The 21,295-nt window shown below is 39.5% G+C and overlaps 1 protein-coding gene across 1 annotated transcript in view; it reads left to right on the top strand.

The window, feature by feature from the left end:
* LOC132859330 (leucine-rich repeat-containing G-protein coupled receptor 5-like) overlaps window positions 1-18,120 on the top strand; it is a 28,731-nt gene extending 10,611 nt beyond the window's left edge. The window contains exons 3-18 of the mRNA XM_060890049.1: window positions 3,500-3,571; window positions 4,681-4,752; window positions 7,612-7,827; window positions 8,179-8,250; window positions 8,964-9,032; window positions 9,132-9,203; window positions 10,365-10,436; window positions 10,543-10,611; window positions 11,330-11,401; window positions 11,559-11,624; window positions 11,717-11,788; window positions 12,460-12,531; window positions 13,777-13,902; window positions 14,562-14,692; window positions 16,629-16,712; window positions 16,802-18,120. Of these exons, the coding sequence (XP_060746032.1) occupies window positions 3,500-3,571; window positions 4,681-4,752; window positions 7,612-7,827; window positions 8,179-8,250; window positions 8,964-9,032; window positions 9,132-9,203; window positions 10,365-10,436; window positions 10,543-10,611; window positions 11,330-11,401; window positions 11,559-11,624; window positions 11,717-11,788; window positions 12,460-12,531; window positions 13,777-13,902; window positions 14,562-14,692; window positions 16,629-16,712; window positions 16,802-17,862 (2,398 nt within the window). The 3' untranslated portion in view covers window positions 17,863-18,120. The remainder of the gene's footprint in view (window positions 1-3,499; window positions 3,572-4,680; window positions 4,753-7,611; window positions 7,828-8,178; window positions 8,251-8,963; window positions 9,033-9,131; window positions 9,204-10,364; window positions 10,437-10,542; window positions 10,612-11,329; window positions 11,402-11,558; window positions 11,625-11,716; window positions 11,789-12,459; window positions 12,532-13,776; window positions 13,903-14,561; window positions 14,693-16,628; window positions 16,713-16,801) is intronic.
* The last annotated feature ends 3,175 nt before the right edge of the window (window positions 18,121-21,295 follow it).

The raw sequence follows: 21,295 nt of genomic DNA, 5'->3' as shown, positions 1-21,295 counted from the left end.
CAGACTGTTTTAAGAGACAGTCCACTTCTCTGTGTGTATTTAATTTATTTGTATAGCATTTTTAACAATTGACATTGTCTCAAAGCAGCTTTATAGGAGCATAGAAACAAAAAAATAAAATAAAATAATAAAAATAAATAAATAAACAAACAAATAAATAAATAAATAGTTTAATTAGTTTAAAGTTTCAAATTAAGGTAATTTATATATCTAAAATCTATGAATTATATCTCTAACATCTGTCACTAATGTGCAAGCTTTGGGCGATGGCAGAAAGGAAAAACTCCTTGAGATGATATGAGGAAAAAACCTTTAGAGGAACTAGGCTCAGAAGGGAACCCATCCTCATTTAGGTGAAACTGGACAGTTAATAATGTCATTTCTACAACAGTTTATAATAGTGCAGCCGAGAGCTCCTAACTAATGGGTCAGCGCAAACTGAGTTCACCATGGACACAACTCTAATTTCTTCCTTCCAGTGTCTTCAAATGATTGCTGGTAAAGAACAAACCATATAGCTGACTGATGAAACAATGGTTCAAAGAAGACATGACAGCAATCCCGGGTGACCACCGGGCGACAAGACTCCAACAAGGGGTAGAACGTCAGGATTGACAAAGTAGCTCCGTAAGAAGAGACGATAAGACGAGGAACACTGGGAGCTCAGGAGTGGCATGTATAGCTCGACAGAAAGAGAGAGAGAGAGAGAGAGAAAGAGAGAGAAAGAGAGAGAGAGATGTGATGTGATGTGATGTGATGTGATGTGATGGACAATGTATTTTATGTGTAAAGTGCAAAGTGCAGACAGGGACTCCGGCAAGACTAGCTATGACAGAATAAATAAAAGGGAGAGCCAGGAGGTGTGACAGACATGAGGGCTTCCTGGGACATAAAACGTCCCACCACTCTACAGTCTACAAACCTGAGCAACTTGCGAGGGTGGTAAGGTGACAGCATACAGACATCCCAGTTCACCAAACACGCTATGCCCATGAACCCTCTAGATCTACTCCTTTACTTAAGAAAAGCTATTCGTAAAAAGCTAAACTTAACAAATGTGTTTTTAGCCTGGACTTAAACTCTGAGATTGTGTCTGAGTCCTGAACACTAGTTGGAAGGCTGTGCAATAACTGTGGGGCTCTGTAAGAAAAAGCTCTGTCCCCTGCTGTAGCCTTTGTACTTGAGGTACTACCAAATAGCCTGCACCAGCATGATGGATCATTAAAAACAAAAGCTTGCTCATGTACTGTGGCACGAGACTAATGCTTTATAGGTTAATAATTATATTTTAATATCAATGCGAAATTTGACTGGGAGCCATTGCAGTGTGGATAAGATTGGGGCGATGTGTTCTTATCTTCTTGTTCTAGTTAGGACTCTAGCTGCTGCATTAAAAAGCATTACAATAATCCAACCTAGAGGTGACAAATGCATGAACTAGTGTTTCTCCATCATTCGTAATGATGACATATTTCTTATCTTAGCAATATTTCTGAGATAAAAGGAGGCCACCTTTGTGATATTATTTATGTGAGCTTCAAATGAGAAGTCAATAAAGCAATAATCATTGCTGCTGCACATGATGAAATAGAAAGACTTTCCAGTGTTACGCTGTAATCAGAAAGCTTACTTCTGGCTGCCTGTGGACCTACTGTAGTAAAAGCACTTCTGTCTTATCAGAGTTAAGCAGGAGGAAGTTAGTAAGCATCCACTGTCTAATGTCCTTCACACAATCTTTAGTCTTATTAAGCTGGTGACTCACATCTGACTTAGCTGAAACATATATCTGCATGTCATCAACATAACAGTGGAAGGTAATACCATGTTTACAAATAATTACACCAAGGGGTAGCATAAATTGGGACAAAATCAATGAGCCTAAAACAGAACCTTGCGGAACACCGAGCATTACCTTAGTTTGTTTTGAGTAGTCACCATTTAGATCTACGAACGGATATCGATCAGTCAAATAAGACCTGAGCCAGGAGAGGGCTGTCCCTTTAACACCAACAACATGTTCTAGCTTATCAAGTAAAATAGTATTGCCAATGTTATCAAAAGCTGCACTAAGATCAAGCAATACGAGCAAAGAGACACAACCCTGATCAGAGGCCAGTAACGAGTCATTTATAACTTTAACCAGCGCTGTCTCTGTGCTATGATGAGGCCTAAATCCTGACTGATACATTACATTAATATTATTTCTATGTAGGTATGAGCATAACTGCTGAGCTACAACCTTTTCTAGGATCTTGGAGATAAAGTGGAGGATTTTTATCGGCCTATAGACAGCTGGCTTTGGCCGAGGTCGGGTTTTTTAATCAAAGGTTTGATAACCGCTAGCTTAAATGATTTTGTCGTGAATAACTGCGACACCTCCTCCCCTGCCTGTTGGGTGTAGCTGATGAATATAACTATAACCGAGTGGAAGTGTTTAATGTGACAAACTCTTTTGGTGTCTGTTAAACTTCTAATCATTCATTCATTCGTTCATTTTCTACCGCTTATCCAAACTACCTCGGGTCACGGGGAGCCTGTGCCTATCTCAGGCGTCATCGGGCATCAAGGCAGGATACACCCTGGACGGAGTGCCAACCCATCACAGGGCACACACACACTCTCATTCACTCACACAATCACACACTACGGACAATTTTCCAGAGATGCCAATCAACCTACCATGCATGTCTTTGGACCGGGGGAGGAAACCGGAGTACCCGGAGGAAACCCCCGAGGCACGGGGAGAACATGCAAACTCCACACACACAAGGTGGAAGCGGAAATCGAACCCCCAACCCTGGAGGTGTGAGGCGAACGTGCTAACCACTAAGCCACCGTGCCCCCCAACTTCTAATCAGTAATCATTTTATTAACAATAAAAGCTTTAGATGCAAGAGATCTTATATTTAACAGTCCTAGTTTCAGATCAAAGGTGCTGGCTGTGCATTCACTGTGATCTAATTTTATGCTAATAATTTTACTGAAACAAATTTGAGTGTTTATAGTTTTTTGTTTAACTCGGGAAACAGACAGAGTCTCTGTAATATGAACCCAGGGTGACGACTCAATGCAGCTAGCAGATGGTCGGATTAGCCTGCTTGTCTGTTCAGTAACCATATACTGCATTGGGATTAGGTATATGACCGGGATTCTTAGAAAGTGAAATAAATCAGAAATAAATCTGTCAATAACCGAGTGCTATATACGATCTCTTATGTCAACACACAGAATATCTTTAGTCAAGATGTGCTGTTGGACTTTTTTTTTATTACAGCTTAATATAGAACTAACATATTGTATGTCAAAGGTATTGGAGTTGACTTTGGTGGTAAAAATGATCAAAACAACCAAAATAATTTTTTAATCCTAATCACTAAATAATCCACAAATGAATTCTTTTTTTTTTTCTAAATGAGATGTAAGAGCTCTAGTTACGTGCATGGTGCTGTTAAAGCTAATGTTGTAAATTCAGCTTGTTGTGGTTTTGCTCTTTTCACAGGCGACTAGCAGGAAATGATTTGACGGACATTCCTAAAGGAGCATTTGATGGTTTTGTCAATCTCAAAACTTTGTGAGTGAGCTTTACTGCATTATGGTTTTCATGCTTGTCTGTATTAGAGAGTGTGTGAAACTGTTGGCTTGATAAAATCACAGCAGGGGTTTCTAAAATTACAGCAGGAGTTCTTGACTTTTTTGGACAGTGACCCTATATTAAGTGCCTAAATTTTTTATCATGCATCCCAAGTGCTTAAACAGTTAAAAGTTGTGCTTACAAACAAATAGTTCTTCTATGTCATGTATGTGATATGCAGGGCACACATGCATGAGGCATTTCTATTTTTTTTTTTATTTCCAGTAAACCACACAAACCCCTGAACCCCACCCCCTCCCCAACACACACACACACACACACACACACACACACACTGCCATGCTTGTGTTCCACATTTCATCTTATTGTGGTTCAAGTCCTCCTGGGAATTCTTTATTTAATTTACGAGTCTTGTTATGATTTCAGGTGCTTTCAAGTCACTTTAGTCTCTTATTTATCTACGAAAAACACAGCAAGGTTTTTAACTTTACTGAGAGAAAATGTGCAACAGATGTTTTGTTAATTAACTTTATTGTTGCATCTTTTATTGTGATTGTACAATGCTATCATATTTTGTGCAGTCAGTTAGCTTGTTTTATTGCAAATGGGAAAAAAAGTCAACCAATTTTTCCGCAAACTACGTACGTTGCATCCTTTGCCATTGACACGCCCACAATTCGGAAACTGGTGAGTTTCCCTACTCTTAATTCCAACTTTGTGGTGATGCTCGTAAACATGATCTTTCTAACATGACCATTACTCCAATTTCTGGAACTCAACTATGTGTTCAAAATTCTGGATTTATGTTTCATTCGCATTTATGTTTAAGCAGATATAGAATTAAACAACCAATCAAATTGTACTTTGATACACGGTGCGCTATAGTTTGTATAGCATATCCCAAATGACGTGTTGTCATATGTAGAAACGTGTATAGTACACGTGCATAGTAACTACAGTCTAAATGTTATTTTTAGTATTATTTCACTGTTGGATTCCTTGGCATTTTTCTGTTACTGTTCTTTTTCTGGAACCTTCTCTGGACCATGATGCTCTCTTTTTGTCTTTTGTCACACATTCCCACACAGAATGCTTCAAAACAACCAGTTTCAGGAGGTCCCCAGGGAGGCCTTTAAGAGCCTGCCGAACCTTCATTCCCTGTGAGTACATAGGAGCACACATATGGCTTAATGTCTTTCAGACACACTCCCTCTTTTCTTTTCTCTTCTCTTCTTGTTTTGGTTACAGATTGACCCCCTCAGTGCCAAGGCTCCGTTAATTATCATATGAAACAGAAGGTGGGGGGACGGGAACTAAGGGATGAAAGTGACAAAAGAGCGGACCCTTAGACTACTCCAAATGAATTCAGTCCTCATGAGGCCTCAACTTTGATCAGTTTAAAAAAGACAGAGAAAGGGTAGTACAGGAGGCTGAATGAAGATTATCTTTCAATGCATTTACACTAGAACCCATCTGCTCTCTTTATCTCTTTCTCATCTGCCTCTTTCGCTCTCAAATACATGCAAACTGTCAGCCCGAGATCACATTAATCCATAAGTGTTGTCCTGTACAGCACTCTGTCTGGCAGAGGGAACAGGGTGGACATTGTTCAAGCATGTTGTCTCTTTGGGTATCTTTGGTAATAGATGTTAGGGAATTGAAAAAAATGCTTCCTTTCTTTGCACTTTGTTTTTTTAGTGGTCAAAAATGATGTGAGTGGGGTGAGTTTCAGTCAGGGTGTGAGAGTGCCCTAGGTAGACGATCTAATTTCAGCTAATTTCACAGAGGAGATTATGCCGTCAGTTAGAATTATTGAAACTTTAAATAGCATCGTCCGTCTTGAACAAACTCAGTCTGACAGTTTAACAAGAAAGGTTAATGACAAAGAAAGTATTTCACCAAATCACATACTGTAGCTCACAGTATCCAGTAACAGTGACCTGGCGGTAAAGCAGAAAGCAGGTTTAAGAAATCTTACATTTGAACCTGACCGGACATACGCTTGCTATCCACTTTATTAGGAACACCTGTATGTTTGGTCATTTATACAGCTATCTAATCAGCCAATCATGTGGCAGCAGCAAAATGCATAAAAACATGAAGATATACAGATCAAGAGCTTCAGTTAATGTTAACATCAAACAAAACAAAAGAAAAAGTCAGATCTCTGTGACTTTCACTGTGACATGGTGGTTGGTCAGATGTGCAGGTTTGAGGATTTCAGAAACTGATATAGGTGAATAACAAATAAGGTCAATTTAAGATTTAAAAAAAGACAATCGAAAACATTATTCATATATGTAAAAATTAAATATCATTTGAATATATAAATATAATTAAAATATTATATTTAATATTTAAATATAATTAAAATTCAATATAATTTGAAGATAATTATATAATATGTTTGCATGGAGTTTGCATGGTAAAAAAAAAAAAATTCTGATCAAGTGAATATATAGTAAACCTAATTAATTAATTAATCAAGGCCATGTTCAGAGCCTCAGTGAAGATGTAAGACGTAAGTGGTGTTATAATGATATCAGCTTGATGCAAGCGCCACTGTTTGAAATTTTGAATTTAACCACAGTATGTTTCATGACCTGGGGCACGGTGGCTTAGTGGTTAGCATGTTTGCCTCACACCTCCAGGGTTGGGGGTTCGATTCCCGCCTCCACCTTGTGTGTGTGGAGTTTGCATGTTCTCCCCGTGCCTCGGGGGTTTCCTCAGGGTACTCCGGTTTCCTCCCCCTGTCCAAAGACATGCATGGTAGGTTGATTGGCATCTCTGGAAAATTGTCCATAGTGTGTGATTGCGTGAGTGAATGAGAGTGTGTGTTTGTGCCCTGCGATGGATTGGCACTCCGTCCAGGGTGTATCCTGCCTTGATGCCCGATGACGCCTGAGATAGGCACAGGCTCCCCGTGACCCGAGGTAGTTCGGATAAGCGGTAGAAAATGAATGAATGAATAAATGTATGACTATATATGCAGCAAAATATTGAGAATATACATAGTTCTGTTAGATATTTATATACCATAAACATTTACCTGTGTATATAGTGACATAAATATAAATATATGAAAAATGAATAATTATTAATAAATATAAATTACAATTTAATTTTATTTTTCTTATTTTTTCCTCCTTTTATTTGTTTAATTTCTGTAAAGCTTCTTTGCGACAGTGTCCACTGTTAACAGTGAATTGAAATGAATAATGTTTGGACGTAGAACTTGGTTTATTTTCATTTTTTATTTGATTTTATCTCTTTTTTTATGACCTGGACTTTATTATTTAGAAAGATTCATTCATGCATTCATTGATCTCCAGTAAGCGCTTTAATACTCAGTCCAGAAGGATCCAGATTCTAACTCATACAGTAAGTGAGGTGGGAATACACACATGATGGGACACCGGCCTATGGCATAACACCATGTATACACAAATAATATAGCAATTTAGTGTAGTCCACCTACTGGCCTGTTTCTGAGAAGTGGTAGCTCAGTGGTTAAGGCATTGAACTACTGATTTAAAGGTTGTGAGCTAGAATTCCAGCACCACTAAGCTACCACCCTTGAGCAAAGCCCTTAACGTTTAATTATTCAGTTGTATAAAATAAGATGAATGTAAATCCCAGGTCCACCAAGTTGCCACTGCTGGGCCATTAACCTTCACGTATAAAATAAGATAAAAAGGTTGCTCTGAATAAAGCCTGATGCTGCAAATGTTTCTGAGATGTGAGAGGATACTTTGGACCCTGGAGGAAGCCCATGGGGATGGCATGAACAGGAATACTGTCATATAGACAGTTACACAAGCTCAGGATAGAAGCAGGGACCTTTGAGCTCTACACTGCACTGCACCATCATACTATCCGCTGTGCTGAATAAATTGTGGCTAAGATCAATCATACACCATTAAAGCCGACCACACGCAGACTTTATTTGTAACTGTTTGTTCTGAACCTGAAATTTCGCACACCCAAACTGACACGTTTCCTGACACCTTTTCCACCAGTCGATTGGATGCGAACCACATCTCTAGCGTATCTCAAGACTGTTTTGATGGACTGTCCTCCTTGCGCCACTTGTGGTTGGATGACAACGCTCTGACAGAGGTACCCGTTGATGCCCTTCGTCCACTCTCTTCCCTGCAGGCCGTGACCTTCGCCCTCAACAAGATCACCCACATCCCGGACAAAGCGTTTGCCAATCTTTCAAACCTGGTGGTTCTGTAAGTGTGTGCTTTTTCAAAATGATTGTTTCTTTCGTTCATGTAGCGACAAAAGGACTTTTTAGACACAAAATAGTTCCACTGGGTCAACAATCTGGTTGATGGGCTTGGAGAAAATTCTGTTTATGTATAGAAATAATCTGTTTATAATACAAAGCTTTGATCCTTTTTTTAGTCATGCTACAATGAATAAAGCTCGGTTTGAACTTATAGTGTATGTTTTAGCCTATAGTGACATCAGGCACAATGAAAGGACGTGAAAAAAACTTTTCTATGTTCCAGTCAGCTTTCAACTCACTAGGCGTAGAGGGGTGGATGTAACTGACTGTTCTTTTTGCTGTCTCACTGCAGGCATCTCAATAACAACAGAGTGCTGTCCCTGGGAAAACAGAGCTTTGATGGACTACGGAGCCTGGAGACTTTGTGAGTTGACCTCTCATTAACATTCAGCAAAAGCGCCATTCCGTTTCCCTCTCTTTTCTCCGTCCATCGCGCTTTTACCATCCCAGATTCTTCTTCTCAGATAATGAAGATAAGGCGTTTTAGCTCAATAGAGAGTCTGTTGTTGCCCTATGAGGGTATATTTTACTTGCAAACCTGGAATTTCGCGTGCATTAGGAAGTGGGGTAGAAGCGCAGAAGCACAAAATTCCAGGCTAAGTTAATATAATTTTCCAGTCAGTATTCAGTTAAATACTCCCGTTTTTAAACAGATGTATTGTTTTGCATGATTTCTTTCAGCAAATGAAGGTTAATGATGTTGAATCTTTTCTAATCATAAAAGTTTAGAGGATTCACTCTCTACATGTTGTGACACTTGCCCATTTTTTGTTTGTTGGGTATGGTTTTGGGTTGTTCTTGTTTTATGTCGCCTGCCAGTGCTTGGATCATTTAATGGGTGGACAGACTCACCCACACGACACAACACTGTAAACACATCACTTTATTATTTTTCCAATCTCAAATTATTCCATTTTGGTTGAAGATCCTAAGAACGGTACAGATGTGAAATAAATCTAAGAAATATAGATTCAAAAATAATAAGTACTTAATAATTTTTTTACTATATGTTTCTGTAAGTCAGCCTCATACTTTTATCATAATAATGTGATCCAGATCTATGTATTGTATTGACAGGGATTTGAACTATAACAGTCTGGAGGAGTTTCCTGTCGCTATCAAAACCTTGAAGACTCTAAAGGAGTTGTAGGTCTACACACGAGTCTCTTTCTCCATGGCATCTATATATTTAGGTATTTTCACCAGTTCATTGGGTACATAATATATGTCTGTTTTTTTTTGCAGGGGTTTTCACAACAACAACATCAAGTCCATCCCAGAACATGCCTTCATGGGAAACCCATCTCTCCTTACAATGTAGGTCTCCAGGTCTCCATATGTGTTCATTTATAATCCCTAACAATATGATTATACTAATATTAAGTGCATTTATCATTTAAAGAAACAAATGAAACTGAAAAAAAAAACATGTCTCTGTGAATTTAGTGGATGGGCCCTTAATACATTTGGAATTTCCAGCAGAATTGCTGTGCTATTGGGCTTGCTTTTTAACTGAGATTATATTAGCTAGACGATAGACGAGTGAAAGCGTGATGATGTAAAAATTCCTGATCAAATCACGTTAGATGTATGAAAACTAATTGTGTTAATGTTACTCAATTCAGTCCCAATGAACCGACGTACACTCACTCACTCATTCATCTTCTACCCCTTATCCGAACTACCTCGGGTCACGGGGAGCCTCAGGCGTCTCAGGCGTCATCGGGCATCAAGGCAGGATACACCCTGGAAGGAGTGCCAACCCATCGCAGGGCACACACACACACACTCTCATTCACTCACACACTCACACACTACGGACAATTTGCCAGAGATGCCAATCAACCTACCATGCATGTCTTTGGTCTGGGGGAGGAAACCGGAGTACCCGGAGGAAACCCCCGAGGCACGGGGAGAACATGCAAACTCCACACACACAAGGTGGAGGCGGGAATCAAACCCCCAACCCTGGAGGTGTGAGGCGAACGTGCTAACCACTAAGCCACCGTGCCCCCGACCGACATACATATTTAAATGAAATCAAATCAACAAGCTTTTATTTTAGTGTGTGACAAATATGAGTTACATTTTTTTTAGATATTTTTAAAATGACATGAATAGGGTATTTACTTACATTGGGACATGTACATCACCATGTACTTTAAGCCTAGCATGCACATGTTTTGTATTTCAAGTGGCTACTTTTACAATTACGTAACATTTCTGGGAAGTGCTGTTATTTTCTGATAATACAGAGAACTTTCCTATTTCTGGGATTCGTTCAAAAAGTATTAACGTGCCATCCCAATTTTTTTTATCATTCATTAAACTATATAAACCAAATGCTTGTTTCTGTTTTTTCTTTTTACTTTTTTTTTTTTAACTTTTTATATTAAGAGCTTATTTGTTTGTTCACTTGAAAGAAGATTTAAGGCACAGTTTATTAATCAGTTTTTTATATTTATTTCTTCCTGACAGATTCTTCTATGACAACCCCATTCAATTTGTTGGTCAGTCTGCTTTCCAGCACTTGCCAGAACTCAGAACATTGTGAGCCAAGCTCTAATTTCAATGAACCATCACATTTTATTGACTTCATGCTTAAATTGCAGCAACAACTTTGACCACAATGAGAGTGTTTTCTTGTTGTGTTTAGGTCTTTAAATGGAGCATCAGATATCACACAGTTCCCAGATCTCACAGGCACACATAGTCTGGAAAGGCTGTAAGTTCTCACTGTCCTCTGAAACCGTGTCCTCAAATGTACACTTTACTCTGTTACCCTTTACGTGTTACCACAAATACCGCAGTATATAATAGTATTCAATTATTATGTACAATTTGTACGGTTTAGTTGTTCATCAATACTGACACAAAAGTATTTGTTCTTTTCTACTGTGCATGTTACATACTATTCAAACTTTACATCATACTTTGGTTGTTTAGTAGATATCATGTTTGCCTTGGTTGGGGCTTTGATTCTGGTCTCCACCCTGTATAGGGAGTTTGCAGAACTCCCTACTTCCCATGCCTCTGTGGCTTCTTCTTCGGTTTCCTCCGCTAGTCCAAAGGCTTGTGTTATATCCTGACTGGCATCCTTAAATTGTCTATAGTTTGTGAATGTGTGTGGTTGTGCCCTGCGAACCACAGTCGTCCTGTTCAGGGTGTCCCCTGTCTTGTGCCCTGAGTCTACAGGTTCCCAGTGACACAGTAGGATGGACGGACCAGAGACATTTGTTAAAGGCTGATTGGCCTCTCTAAATTGTCCATAGTGTGTTAATGTGTGTATGATAGTACCCTGTGATAAGTTTATCCAGGGTGTCCCCCAGCTTGTGCCACGAGTCCCATGAGATAGACTCCAGGTTTGCTGGGACTCTGTGTAGGATAGGAGTGGAGAGTGGAGTTTGCTTGGAATTAATTGAGGTGGCTGTCTCTGTTTTCAGCGCTATCACAGGGGCAAGAATCACATCTCTACCTAGCACAGTGTGTGAACAGCTTCCCAATCTGCAGATGCTGTGAGTCCTTATTGACTCTTCATATAACTCTACACTATACATAATACATTTATGTCTAGTCATCTGTATGATTTAAAAAAAATATCCGACAAGGCAATTGCTTGATTTTATATTTATGGACCCAACTTCCTGTAATTCACACGTCATTTCTTTCCAGAGATCTTTCATACAATCTAATCCAATCCCTGCCCAGTCTCCAAGGCTGCAAAAAGATTCAGAAGATGTGAGTAACGAAGGAACATTTTACGTCTAGCTGATACGACGTGCAGTAATATAACAACGTAACAATAACTCGTGCTTGTGTTTGCTGACTAGTGATCTCCATCATAACCAGATCCGTGAACTGCGAGCAGATACGTTTCAAGGTTTGCCTTTACTCAAGTCCATGTGAGTATTATGAGTGACTCTAACGCTAACGTCATGTGTGTTGACAGAAACACTTTCAGTCTTGCACTCAGTCAGAACAATGATGCTATGAACTATAATGGTGTCGTTTTGTTGTATGAAATTCTGTATGTTTTTAGATCATTTTTCAGATATTTTAATGCTTAATCCTTACGCTTGAACAGTGCCTCAGAAGTATTTTAGGTAGAATCAGGTGTAAGAAGGTTAGATTAATGCTTTTGCTATGGGAGGATTTTTTTTTGTAGAAAGAGAGTTTTTTTTGGGACTTTATGAGAAGTCTATGAGAAAGTTAATGACTTTCTATGAAAGCTGTACTCATGTTTCACACGTAACTGGAAGAGAGATTTATGTGTGTTGGGATGATGTCACAGGACTCGTCTCGACTCAACTCTGTGGAAAATCTATAATCTTTTATTTCTGCAATTACAAAAATCTTTAAGGGAATAAAAACAAAAGGGAATGAATATGGAATATGCACACTATCCTGTTTGACTATATAACCTTAGGACGTGAACTGAAAGACCAGAGTTATCCAAACAGTAAAAAAAACTATACAAAGATAACATCTTGTATAATCAGCAAATGGAAGAATCCTACATGAAAGCAGTCATGAATTTTTTTTTTAATTTATTATTTTTTTTATTTTGTTGTAGTGGCCTGGCCTGGAATAAGCTGTGTTCTGTGGATCCACTTTCATTCTCTGAGCTTCCAGCTCTCACCAAACTGTGAGTTTCAGTATTTCTCTCACACACCCACACACACATACACCTTTAATAATGAACCGTGACCAACAGCTTACAGAAAACTGAGTCATGAACATAATTTAAGTGCTAACATTAAATACACAGCCAACTCCAACATGATAGGCATCACTCGTTGGTGATAAAATGGTCTGTGGATAATTTGGCTAATAATCACACCTGAAAATATCAGGAAAAAAAACTCTTTAATTTAAATATACACTCACTGTCCACTTTATTAGGTACACCTGGCTAATACCGGTGTGGTCTTCTGCTGCTGTAGCCCATCCGCCTCAAGATTCGACGTGTTGTGCGTTCAGAGATGCTCTTCTACATACCTCGGTTGTAACGAGTGGTTATTTGAGTTACCGTTGCCTTTCTATCAGCTCGAACCAGTCTGGCCATTCTCCTCTGACCTCTGGCATCAACAAGGCATTTGCGCCCACAGAACTGCCCTCACTGGATATTTTCTCTTTTTCGGACCATTCTCTGTAAACCCTAGAGATGGTTGTGTGTGAAAATCACAGTAGATCAGCAGTTTCTGAAATACTCAGACCAGCCCGTCTGGCACCAACAACCATGCCACGTTCAAAGTCACTTAAATCACCTTTCTTCCCCATTCTGACGCTCGGTTTGAACTGCAGCAGATCGTCTTGACCATGTCTACATGCCTAAATGCATTGAGTTGCTGCCATGTGATTGGCTGATTAGAAATTTGCGTTAACGAGCAGTTGGACAGGCGTACCTAATAAAGTGGATAGTGAGTGTATGTATTCTAAGAACATAATAAAAAGCTTTTTTTTTTTACTTTTGGAACCTTCCTTTTTTAACTTTACAGAATAAAGTCTTCTATAATTACCAGATTCTGTTGGTTCCTAGGTCTTCCCTTGTCGAGACTCCTGTTCAGATCATTGCACAGACTATCAGTGGGAGTTTAGATCGGGATTCAAAAGCTTGATTCGACATTTCAAAAGCTTGATTCTGTGATCATTGAACCATTTTTGCATGGGTTTGGATCATTTGGATTATCGCCAATGTTGTAGCTTCTTGATGGGTGCAGCTAGATTTCCATTGAGATACTTCATAGGTGCCAAATGATCTACAGTATTTATTTACATTTACAACATCAGGTGTTGGAGGTATTATGTTTTCATGTTGTCTGTCTGTGTATTAATTATTGCTATTGACCAATATATAATGGTGTATTTCTATCATTTCACTTTTTCACAGTGACCTGACATCCAATCAGCTCTTATCTTTACCCGTGGTTGAGATGCACATGTTAACTCACCTGAAACTGGCTGGTAATGTAGACCTGCAAGAGCTCATTCCTGTTGAGAGATTCCCCAGATTGAGGTAAAAAAAAAAAAACATCAGGTCAAATAAATATACATAAGCGTTTGTATTGTATCTTCAGGTTCCTTGGTGTCCTTTTCATTTTGTCGTGTTATAACCTGGAAGTGAAATGCACTGGATTTTATATATGAATATATACACACAAAAATAGTTTATAATATTAACCTGATTGATCAGATTAGATTAGAAACAATAAAATGAACATACTGTAGGGATAAGTGCATAAGTATTCACCCCCTTGATTTAAAACATCTACACTCTTAAAAAGAACATGTTCCCTGGGGGTCTGAACCTTTTCCATGATTAAGCTTCTACACTTTTATTATTCATAAAATATGTAAGGAAAAATCAGCGCCATTACTTTTTAGAATTGTATCTCTATGTAGATAAACTGGTTGCTACTAATGATAGAAACACATTTTGCTGTTAGCAATACTATAGACAAGACAATTCTGTTGTTGTTCATTAAATTCATTTATTGTTTGAATTAGCTGTATTTTCCACATTTGTATATAATAATAATTATAAATGATTCCAAAAAGAAGCCTCTAACTTTACTCTGTCAGAAATCCTTTTAACGCACGCTAACAGACAGAACTAATTCAACATGGCCTTAATGATTAAACCCACTGTACATCTTAAATCTTTCACATCTACAGGGTGATGGAAATGCCATATGCATTTCAGTGTTGTGCGTTTCTGACCTGTGAGGAACATGCTATTGGTTGGGAAAAAGAGAAGAACAGCAGCATCGACGTGGGAAGGAAAGATGGAGTTGTCTCTAACCCAGGTAACCAGGCACTTTTATAGCAAACTACAAATCCACTCGTTGTATGTTTATATGATTTATTTTTTGTAACAAATTTGCTAGACACATTTATATTACAATTAAATATAATGATCTATAGTACTACCTACACTGTGTACAATGGCTGCTTGTGGTTTGGGTTTCCGGCACCTTCTGTGTTCCCAGACTTCTCTTTGTGTAGAAGCATCGGTCCTGACCTGTTCAATCACACTTCAGTTGCTAGACTGTGTTGTTTATTGCACTTGCAACTGACTTGTGTGTGTAGTGATAACCACATGTGAGTGAGGTGTAACTCTGAACCACCTACAGGATGAGTTGTGTTTATCATTATAAATGAAATCATTCCTTTCTTTGTGTTATGTTTCTTTCAGTTAAGCAGCAAAGGATGCTGCTGTATTGTCTTTCTATTGGTTTGTAACCAGAAAGGCTGAGTGGTTTAATGATTACATGTTTGCATCACACCTCACGGAACCATGTGTGTGTTTGTGGAGTTTCATGTTGTCCCTCTACCCTATGTGGAGGTTTCCTCCTCCAGACCAATGTGAGTGTAATTGTACCCTACTGTTTGATGGACTTGCACCACATCCAGAATGTTCCCTACCTCATACTCCGAATCCCATGGGATAAACTCCAGGCTCTTCACAGGTTCTGTCAGAGACACGTGGATAAAACAGACCCAAATGCGGGATAGCTAAAAGAAAACAGGGTCGGGGCAGAAATGTGACACTAAACATAAACAAAAGCACATGGCCAAAAGTCCGGGCCAAGTCCTGACAGGTTCTTGTATAAGGAAAGAGTCTAGCATAGGTTTGTAGTCCTAGACCTGACCTGGCCTAGTGGTCAGGTAGCTCCCTGCATTTTAGTTAAAAGGCTTTTATTTATTATTCTCTTTCCTCCTGTCTAACATGTCACCCTATCCTTTTAAAGTTATGTAAATTAACCCAGTTACAGTATGGTGTTGTCGGCAGGGTTCTGAGAAACACCTTGTGTTTCGTCACAAGCACTGGCATGTCAGTGAATAGTTTAATAGTAATGTTTTTAGAAGCACGTAAACAGCATGTACGGATGGTCCAGCACAGTATCACCGAGGCTGCTCATTAAAAATGAGTGTGATGTGTCGTGATTTGCGTGTACACAAAAGCGTGGAGCAGTGAATGGAGCGCACTATTGGTTCTGTGAGCCTGAACGACAATGACGGTCATATTCAGTTCACAATCACTGCATTGTTCGGTTTATTTTAGGTAAATAAAGAAAATCTTGGCATTACAGAAGATTGTTGTTGGTGCTGTAGTAAACAGTTTATTAATATTAATGAATATAAGTCATTTTTAGTCAAAGTTGGAGTAATATTAAGAAATATTATAATGTTAATAATGCTTTTACCCAAGTATTCCAAGACCTACTACAGTGGCTGTTCCGTTTCCCTGTGAATGGTCAGTTGTCAAAAGTAAATACCCCCTGTAGATCTCAGTATCAAATGTTTAAGTAAGCAAATAATATGATGGTTTATGTTAGCTACATAACAAAACTTATAACCTTATTGTGTCTTAGCTATGGTCTTAACCGTACATGAAGTTTAATCTGATAGGGATGTGGTAGCTCAGTGGTTAAGGTATTGGGCTACTGATCGGAAGGTCATGGGTTTGAACCCCAGGTCCACCAAGCTGCCACTGCTGGGCCCCTGAGCAAGGCCCTTAACCCTCAGTTGTAAGTCACTCTGGATAAGGGTGTCTGCTACATGCTGTAAATGTAAATCACTAACTTGGCCATTTCGGACTTCTCTAAAGTAGACTTCTTAATTTTTTTCCTTAGGTGATGATTAAGAATAAATCTAATCACTGATACAACAAATTGTCTTATTAAAAACAAAGAAATTAATGGTGATTGAGTGACATTCGTGGGTTTTTCCTGTTAACAGGAGACCATGAATTTGAGGATATTTTCCCAGATCTTGAAGATGACAGCGTGTCACACCTCTCAGTCCAGTGCTCCCCAACACCAGGTAGTAGAAAAACATCACATCATTCATCATTCATCTTTACCTTTAAATGGTTCTTCAAACTAAATGGTTCTTACTTTTTTTTTATCCAGGCCCATTCCAGCCATGTCTTTATCTGTTTGAGAGCTGGCTCATCCGCTGTGGAGTTTGGATCATTGCCATCATGTCGCTGGTTGGTAACGCCGTGGTCATGGTGTCCATCTTTCTTTCTCCAACATTTCTGTCTCCTGTGAAGCTACTGGTGGGCTTGCTAGCACTGGTCAACAGCCTGACAGGACTGTGCAGTGGAGTTATGGCTCTTGTAGATGCTCTCACCTTCGGCAGGTTTGCTACATATGGCGCTAACTGGGAAAGCAGTACAAGCTGCAAGCTCACCGGCTTCGTGTCGGTCTTTGCCTCAGAAACAAGTGTTTTTCTCTTGACTGTGGCAGCTGTGGAAAGAAGCTTTTCTGTGCATAACGGCAAAGCGATGCTGGATTGTAGAGCATCCAAAGCGATGGCTAAGTTAGCAGTACCACTTTGCTTCATCGCAGGCTTGGCTGTAACATCATTTCCTCTCCTGCATGTCGGTGAGTACAACATGTCATCACTCTGCCTTCCTCTTGCCTCTTCGTCTGGATTGGGCTCAATGGTGGTTCAGGTACTGGTCAACTCCGCATGCTACCTCATCATGACCGTCACCTACACGTGTCTGTACTGCAGCTTAGAGAAAGGAGAACACGACAAGCTCTGGGACTGCTCCATGATCCGTCACGTGGCCTGGCTTCTTTTTGCAAATTGTGTCCTCTACTTCCCTGTGGCATTTCTGTCATTTTCTGCCCTGCTGAAGATCGCCGCCGTGGGCCCAGACGTCATCAAATCGGTGCTTCTGGTAGTTGTGCCCTTACCTGCGTGTCTTAACCCATTGCTGTATGCGCTCTTCAACCCCCATTTCAAAGAGGACCTGGGACTCCTGCTCAGACATGCTCGACTGACGCTGCTCAGACACCAGCACCTCAGCCTGGCCTCGCTCGACTCAGACGATGCCGAAAAGCAGTCCTGTGACTCCACTGCAGCTCTGGTCCCATTTACCAGTTTAAACAAACAAACAACATGTTTGGCCCAAAACACAGAGCCCCATGATCTTGCCACACACTGTTTGTGTACGTCTTAAAGACGTCTTTAATTGACCTGTTAAAGATTTGCCACACAGCCTAGTGCATCAGACAACATGGCCTAGTGTGAAGACATCAGTGTGTGCGTTAATTAATGCACAAGCTCTGTGTGTGTATGTGTGTGTGAGGTTGAGTGTACATGAGGAGAATACTGATGCCTTATGCTTTGTCCAGACTTTGGCAGGGTCTTAACCTTCATTTAACTGTCAAATGGAAAAATCCCTGACTTTTTTTGCCAAGTTTCCTGCGTAACACAGTAGAAGACTAAGCATGTTGTTGCTCTCAGCTTTTTTTTTTTTTTTTACTTTTTGTGGGTTGCAAATGACTGTAAATTCTCAGAAAAGTCTTGCACACTTTCACACACACACACACACACACACACACACTTTCACACACACACACACAAAAACACAAGAAACACTCAAATGCACACAAGAAACACTCAAATGCACAGCAAATACACAAAATAAACACTCACACATACTCATACACTAGACAACAAACTCCCAAATGGACACCACACATACAAAACATGCATACACACCAAAGAAACACACACACATACACACACACACTTGCGCGCACACACACATAGTGATGACTTCTTCTGTATGCTACATACTAATTTGTAAATACATGATATGAGTGTAATTCACAGATCTTGTAAGTACACGAGTGAGTGTGTGAGGTTTCATGATTTACTTTTGGACCTATGCAATGGTTTAAAGCTAAATGTGATTATAGCACTGTCCTGTTAGAGTAGAACAATCCAGCAGCTGCTCCCATGTCTGTAATCTTAACGCGTTCAGTAATGATACTTGCTTACTGCTGAACGCATAACACTCACACCTGCATGAAACATTTCAGATCGTTAATGAAGTTTTATCACTTATTATAGTGCATTTGATTATTAATAGCCCATGTTTAGTACTTGAGATCCTTGTTACTAATTACATTAATACAATCATCATGCTGTACATCGCCCTGCTTTATGTGTATACGTGTAAATTTAAAAATATTCATATCAAGGATTCATTCAGAACCAGTTTACCAGTTTATAAAGACATCGGATCCATAGATTGCAACATCCGTAAATCTACAGTATGTCACAAAAGTGAGTACATCCCTCACCCCTCACTTAGCTACCATTTTATTATGTCATCAAAGGACAAAACTATAGAAATGAAAATTGGATATATTTTAGCGTAGTCAATGTGCAGCTTCTATAGCAGTATAGATTTACTGTCCTCTAAAAATAACTCAACATACAGCCATTATTGGCTGCCAACCAAAGTGAATAAAAACTGTGTCCAAAGTGTCAATATTTTGTGTGAGCAGCACTGTTGTCTACCACTGTCTTAATTCTACTGGCCATGCAATTCACCAGAGCTGCACGGGTTGTTGCTGAGATCCTCTTCCACTCCTCCATAATGACATCATGATCATGCTGGCGCTTCTCCACCTTCCGCTTAAGGATTCCCCACTGGTGCTCAATAGGGTTCAGATCTGGAGACATACGTGGCCACATCACCCTCACCTTCAGCTTCCTCAGCAAGGCAGTTATCATCTTGTGTTTGGAGTCATTATCATATTAGAAAACCGCAGTTTGACCCAGTTTCTGAAGGGAGGGCATCATGTTCTGCTTTAGAATGTCACAGTACATGTTTGAATCCTCAATAAAGCGCAACTTCCCAGTACCAGCAGCACTCATGCAGCCCCAGACCATGATGTTACCACCACCAAGCTCGACTGTAGGCAAGACACAATTTTCTTGGTGCTCCTCACCAGGGCGTCCCCACACATGCCGGACAACATCTGAGCCAAACAAGTTTATCTTAGTCTCATCAGACCACAGGATATGGGTCCAGTAACTCATTCTCTTGGACAGGTTGTCTTCAGCAAACTGTTTGCAAGCTTTTTTTGTGAGCCAGCTTCAGAAGAGGCTTCGTTCCTGGACGACGGCCATGCAGACTGACTTGTTGCAGTGTGTGGCGTAAGGTCTGAGCACTGACAAGCTGACAATGCTTCTGCACCTGACGCACAGCAGGAAGACTGAACTTGTTCCATCGACCTTTGTGAGGCCTGTTCAGAGTGGAACAGGTCTTGAAAAACCTCTGTATGATCTTTGACCTCTGTACTGTAACTTCTTTGTGGAGCGCAACAAAGCTAATTCTCACATACTCAGAGGCGCCATTTTCAACAGGTGGTCAATATGAAACAATTGTACTCGAAGGCACCAAATTTTAACTGCTTTAATACAAGATATACACATTTGTATGGTCCTCTCAAGCAGACAAAAACATGAATAAAACATGTGGCTTTGCATGTGTAGACGACGTACAGCTCTTACCACTTAGGGTGTGCTCACTTTTGTTGCCAGCTATTTGGACAATAAATATATTCTGCTATACAGGCAGCATATTGACTACACTAAAATATATCCAAATTTCATTTCTATAGTATTGTCCCTTGAGAAGATATACTAAAAACTGCTGAAATGTGACGGGTGTACACATCTTTGTGAGATACTGTAAGTTTAATTAATTTAGCTGATATAACACCTCCAGGCTCGGGGGTTAGATGTATGTATATGTTCAGTGCATGCTTTCAGTGGCATCTCTAATATGTCTGTGGTGTGTGAGTGTGTGTGTGATTGTGTCCCCTAAACAGGAAGTCCATCAGAGCACAGACGAAGTGCCCAGAGTCCCATGGGGTAGACTATATGTTCCCTGTAGGCCTCTGTAGGATAAATGCATGGAAGAATGGATAGATAAAGTATTGTTGAGACATCATTTTTATTCCATTGAACTGTTGTATAACAAGTACACAACAAATTATGTACAGTCATTTTGTATAGTCAGTAAAATGCTTTCATGTGTAACAAGAAAATGTAGATTATACAGTGTGATAAGATGTTTTTATCAACAGAACGTAAACCACTGAACAAACATGACGGATTCAAGCTGATCCAAATTTATTCACATTTTTTCATACACATTTATTTTCATTTTCCCAGAGAACTTTTGTATGAACCTGAACAGCGATGATGTGATGAAGCGTTTCTTCACCACTGAAGTGTACATTCTCATGTCTGTATATAGACTCTCTGTTTTTTTTTTTTTACCTCGTATATATTTGTATTAAAGACATTTTAAAAATGAAGAGTGGTGGCATTGGTGTGCACATGAAAAAGTGAAAAACAAAACATGTTCAGGGTAAGTTGTGTAAGTTTGAATAGTGAAGAGAAAGTAAGGAACGTATGCAGTACATAGGGTTCAGGGACATATGGTATATATTGACATAATTGAACCTAATGAATAATGTATGTGGAAATAATGAGAAAATCGTGCTTTAAACCTGGTTCATTTATATATATATATTTGTCTCTTTGATAAGTTCTTTAAGCTGGTCAGGGTCACGGTGGATCCGATC

This window comes from Tachysurus vachellii, chromosome 16 (genome assembly GCF_030014155.1).
Source record: "Tachysurus vachellii isolate PV-2020 chromosome 16, HZAU_Pvac_v1, whole genome shotgun sequence".
Taxonomy (NCBI): Eukaryota; Metazoa; Chordata; class Actinopteri; order Siluriformes; family Bagridae; genus Tachysurus; species Tachysurus vachellii.
This window is presented reverse-complemented; position numbering and strand designations above follow the sequence as displayed.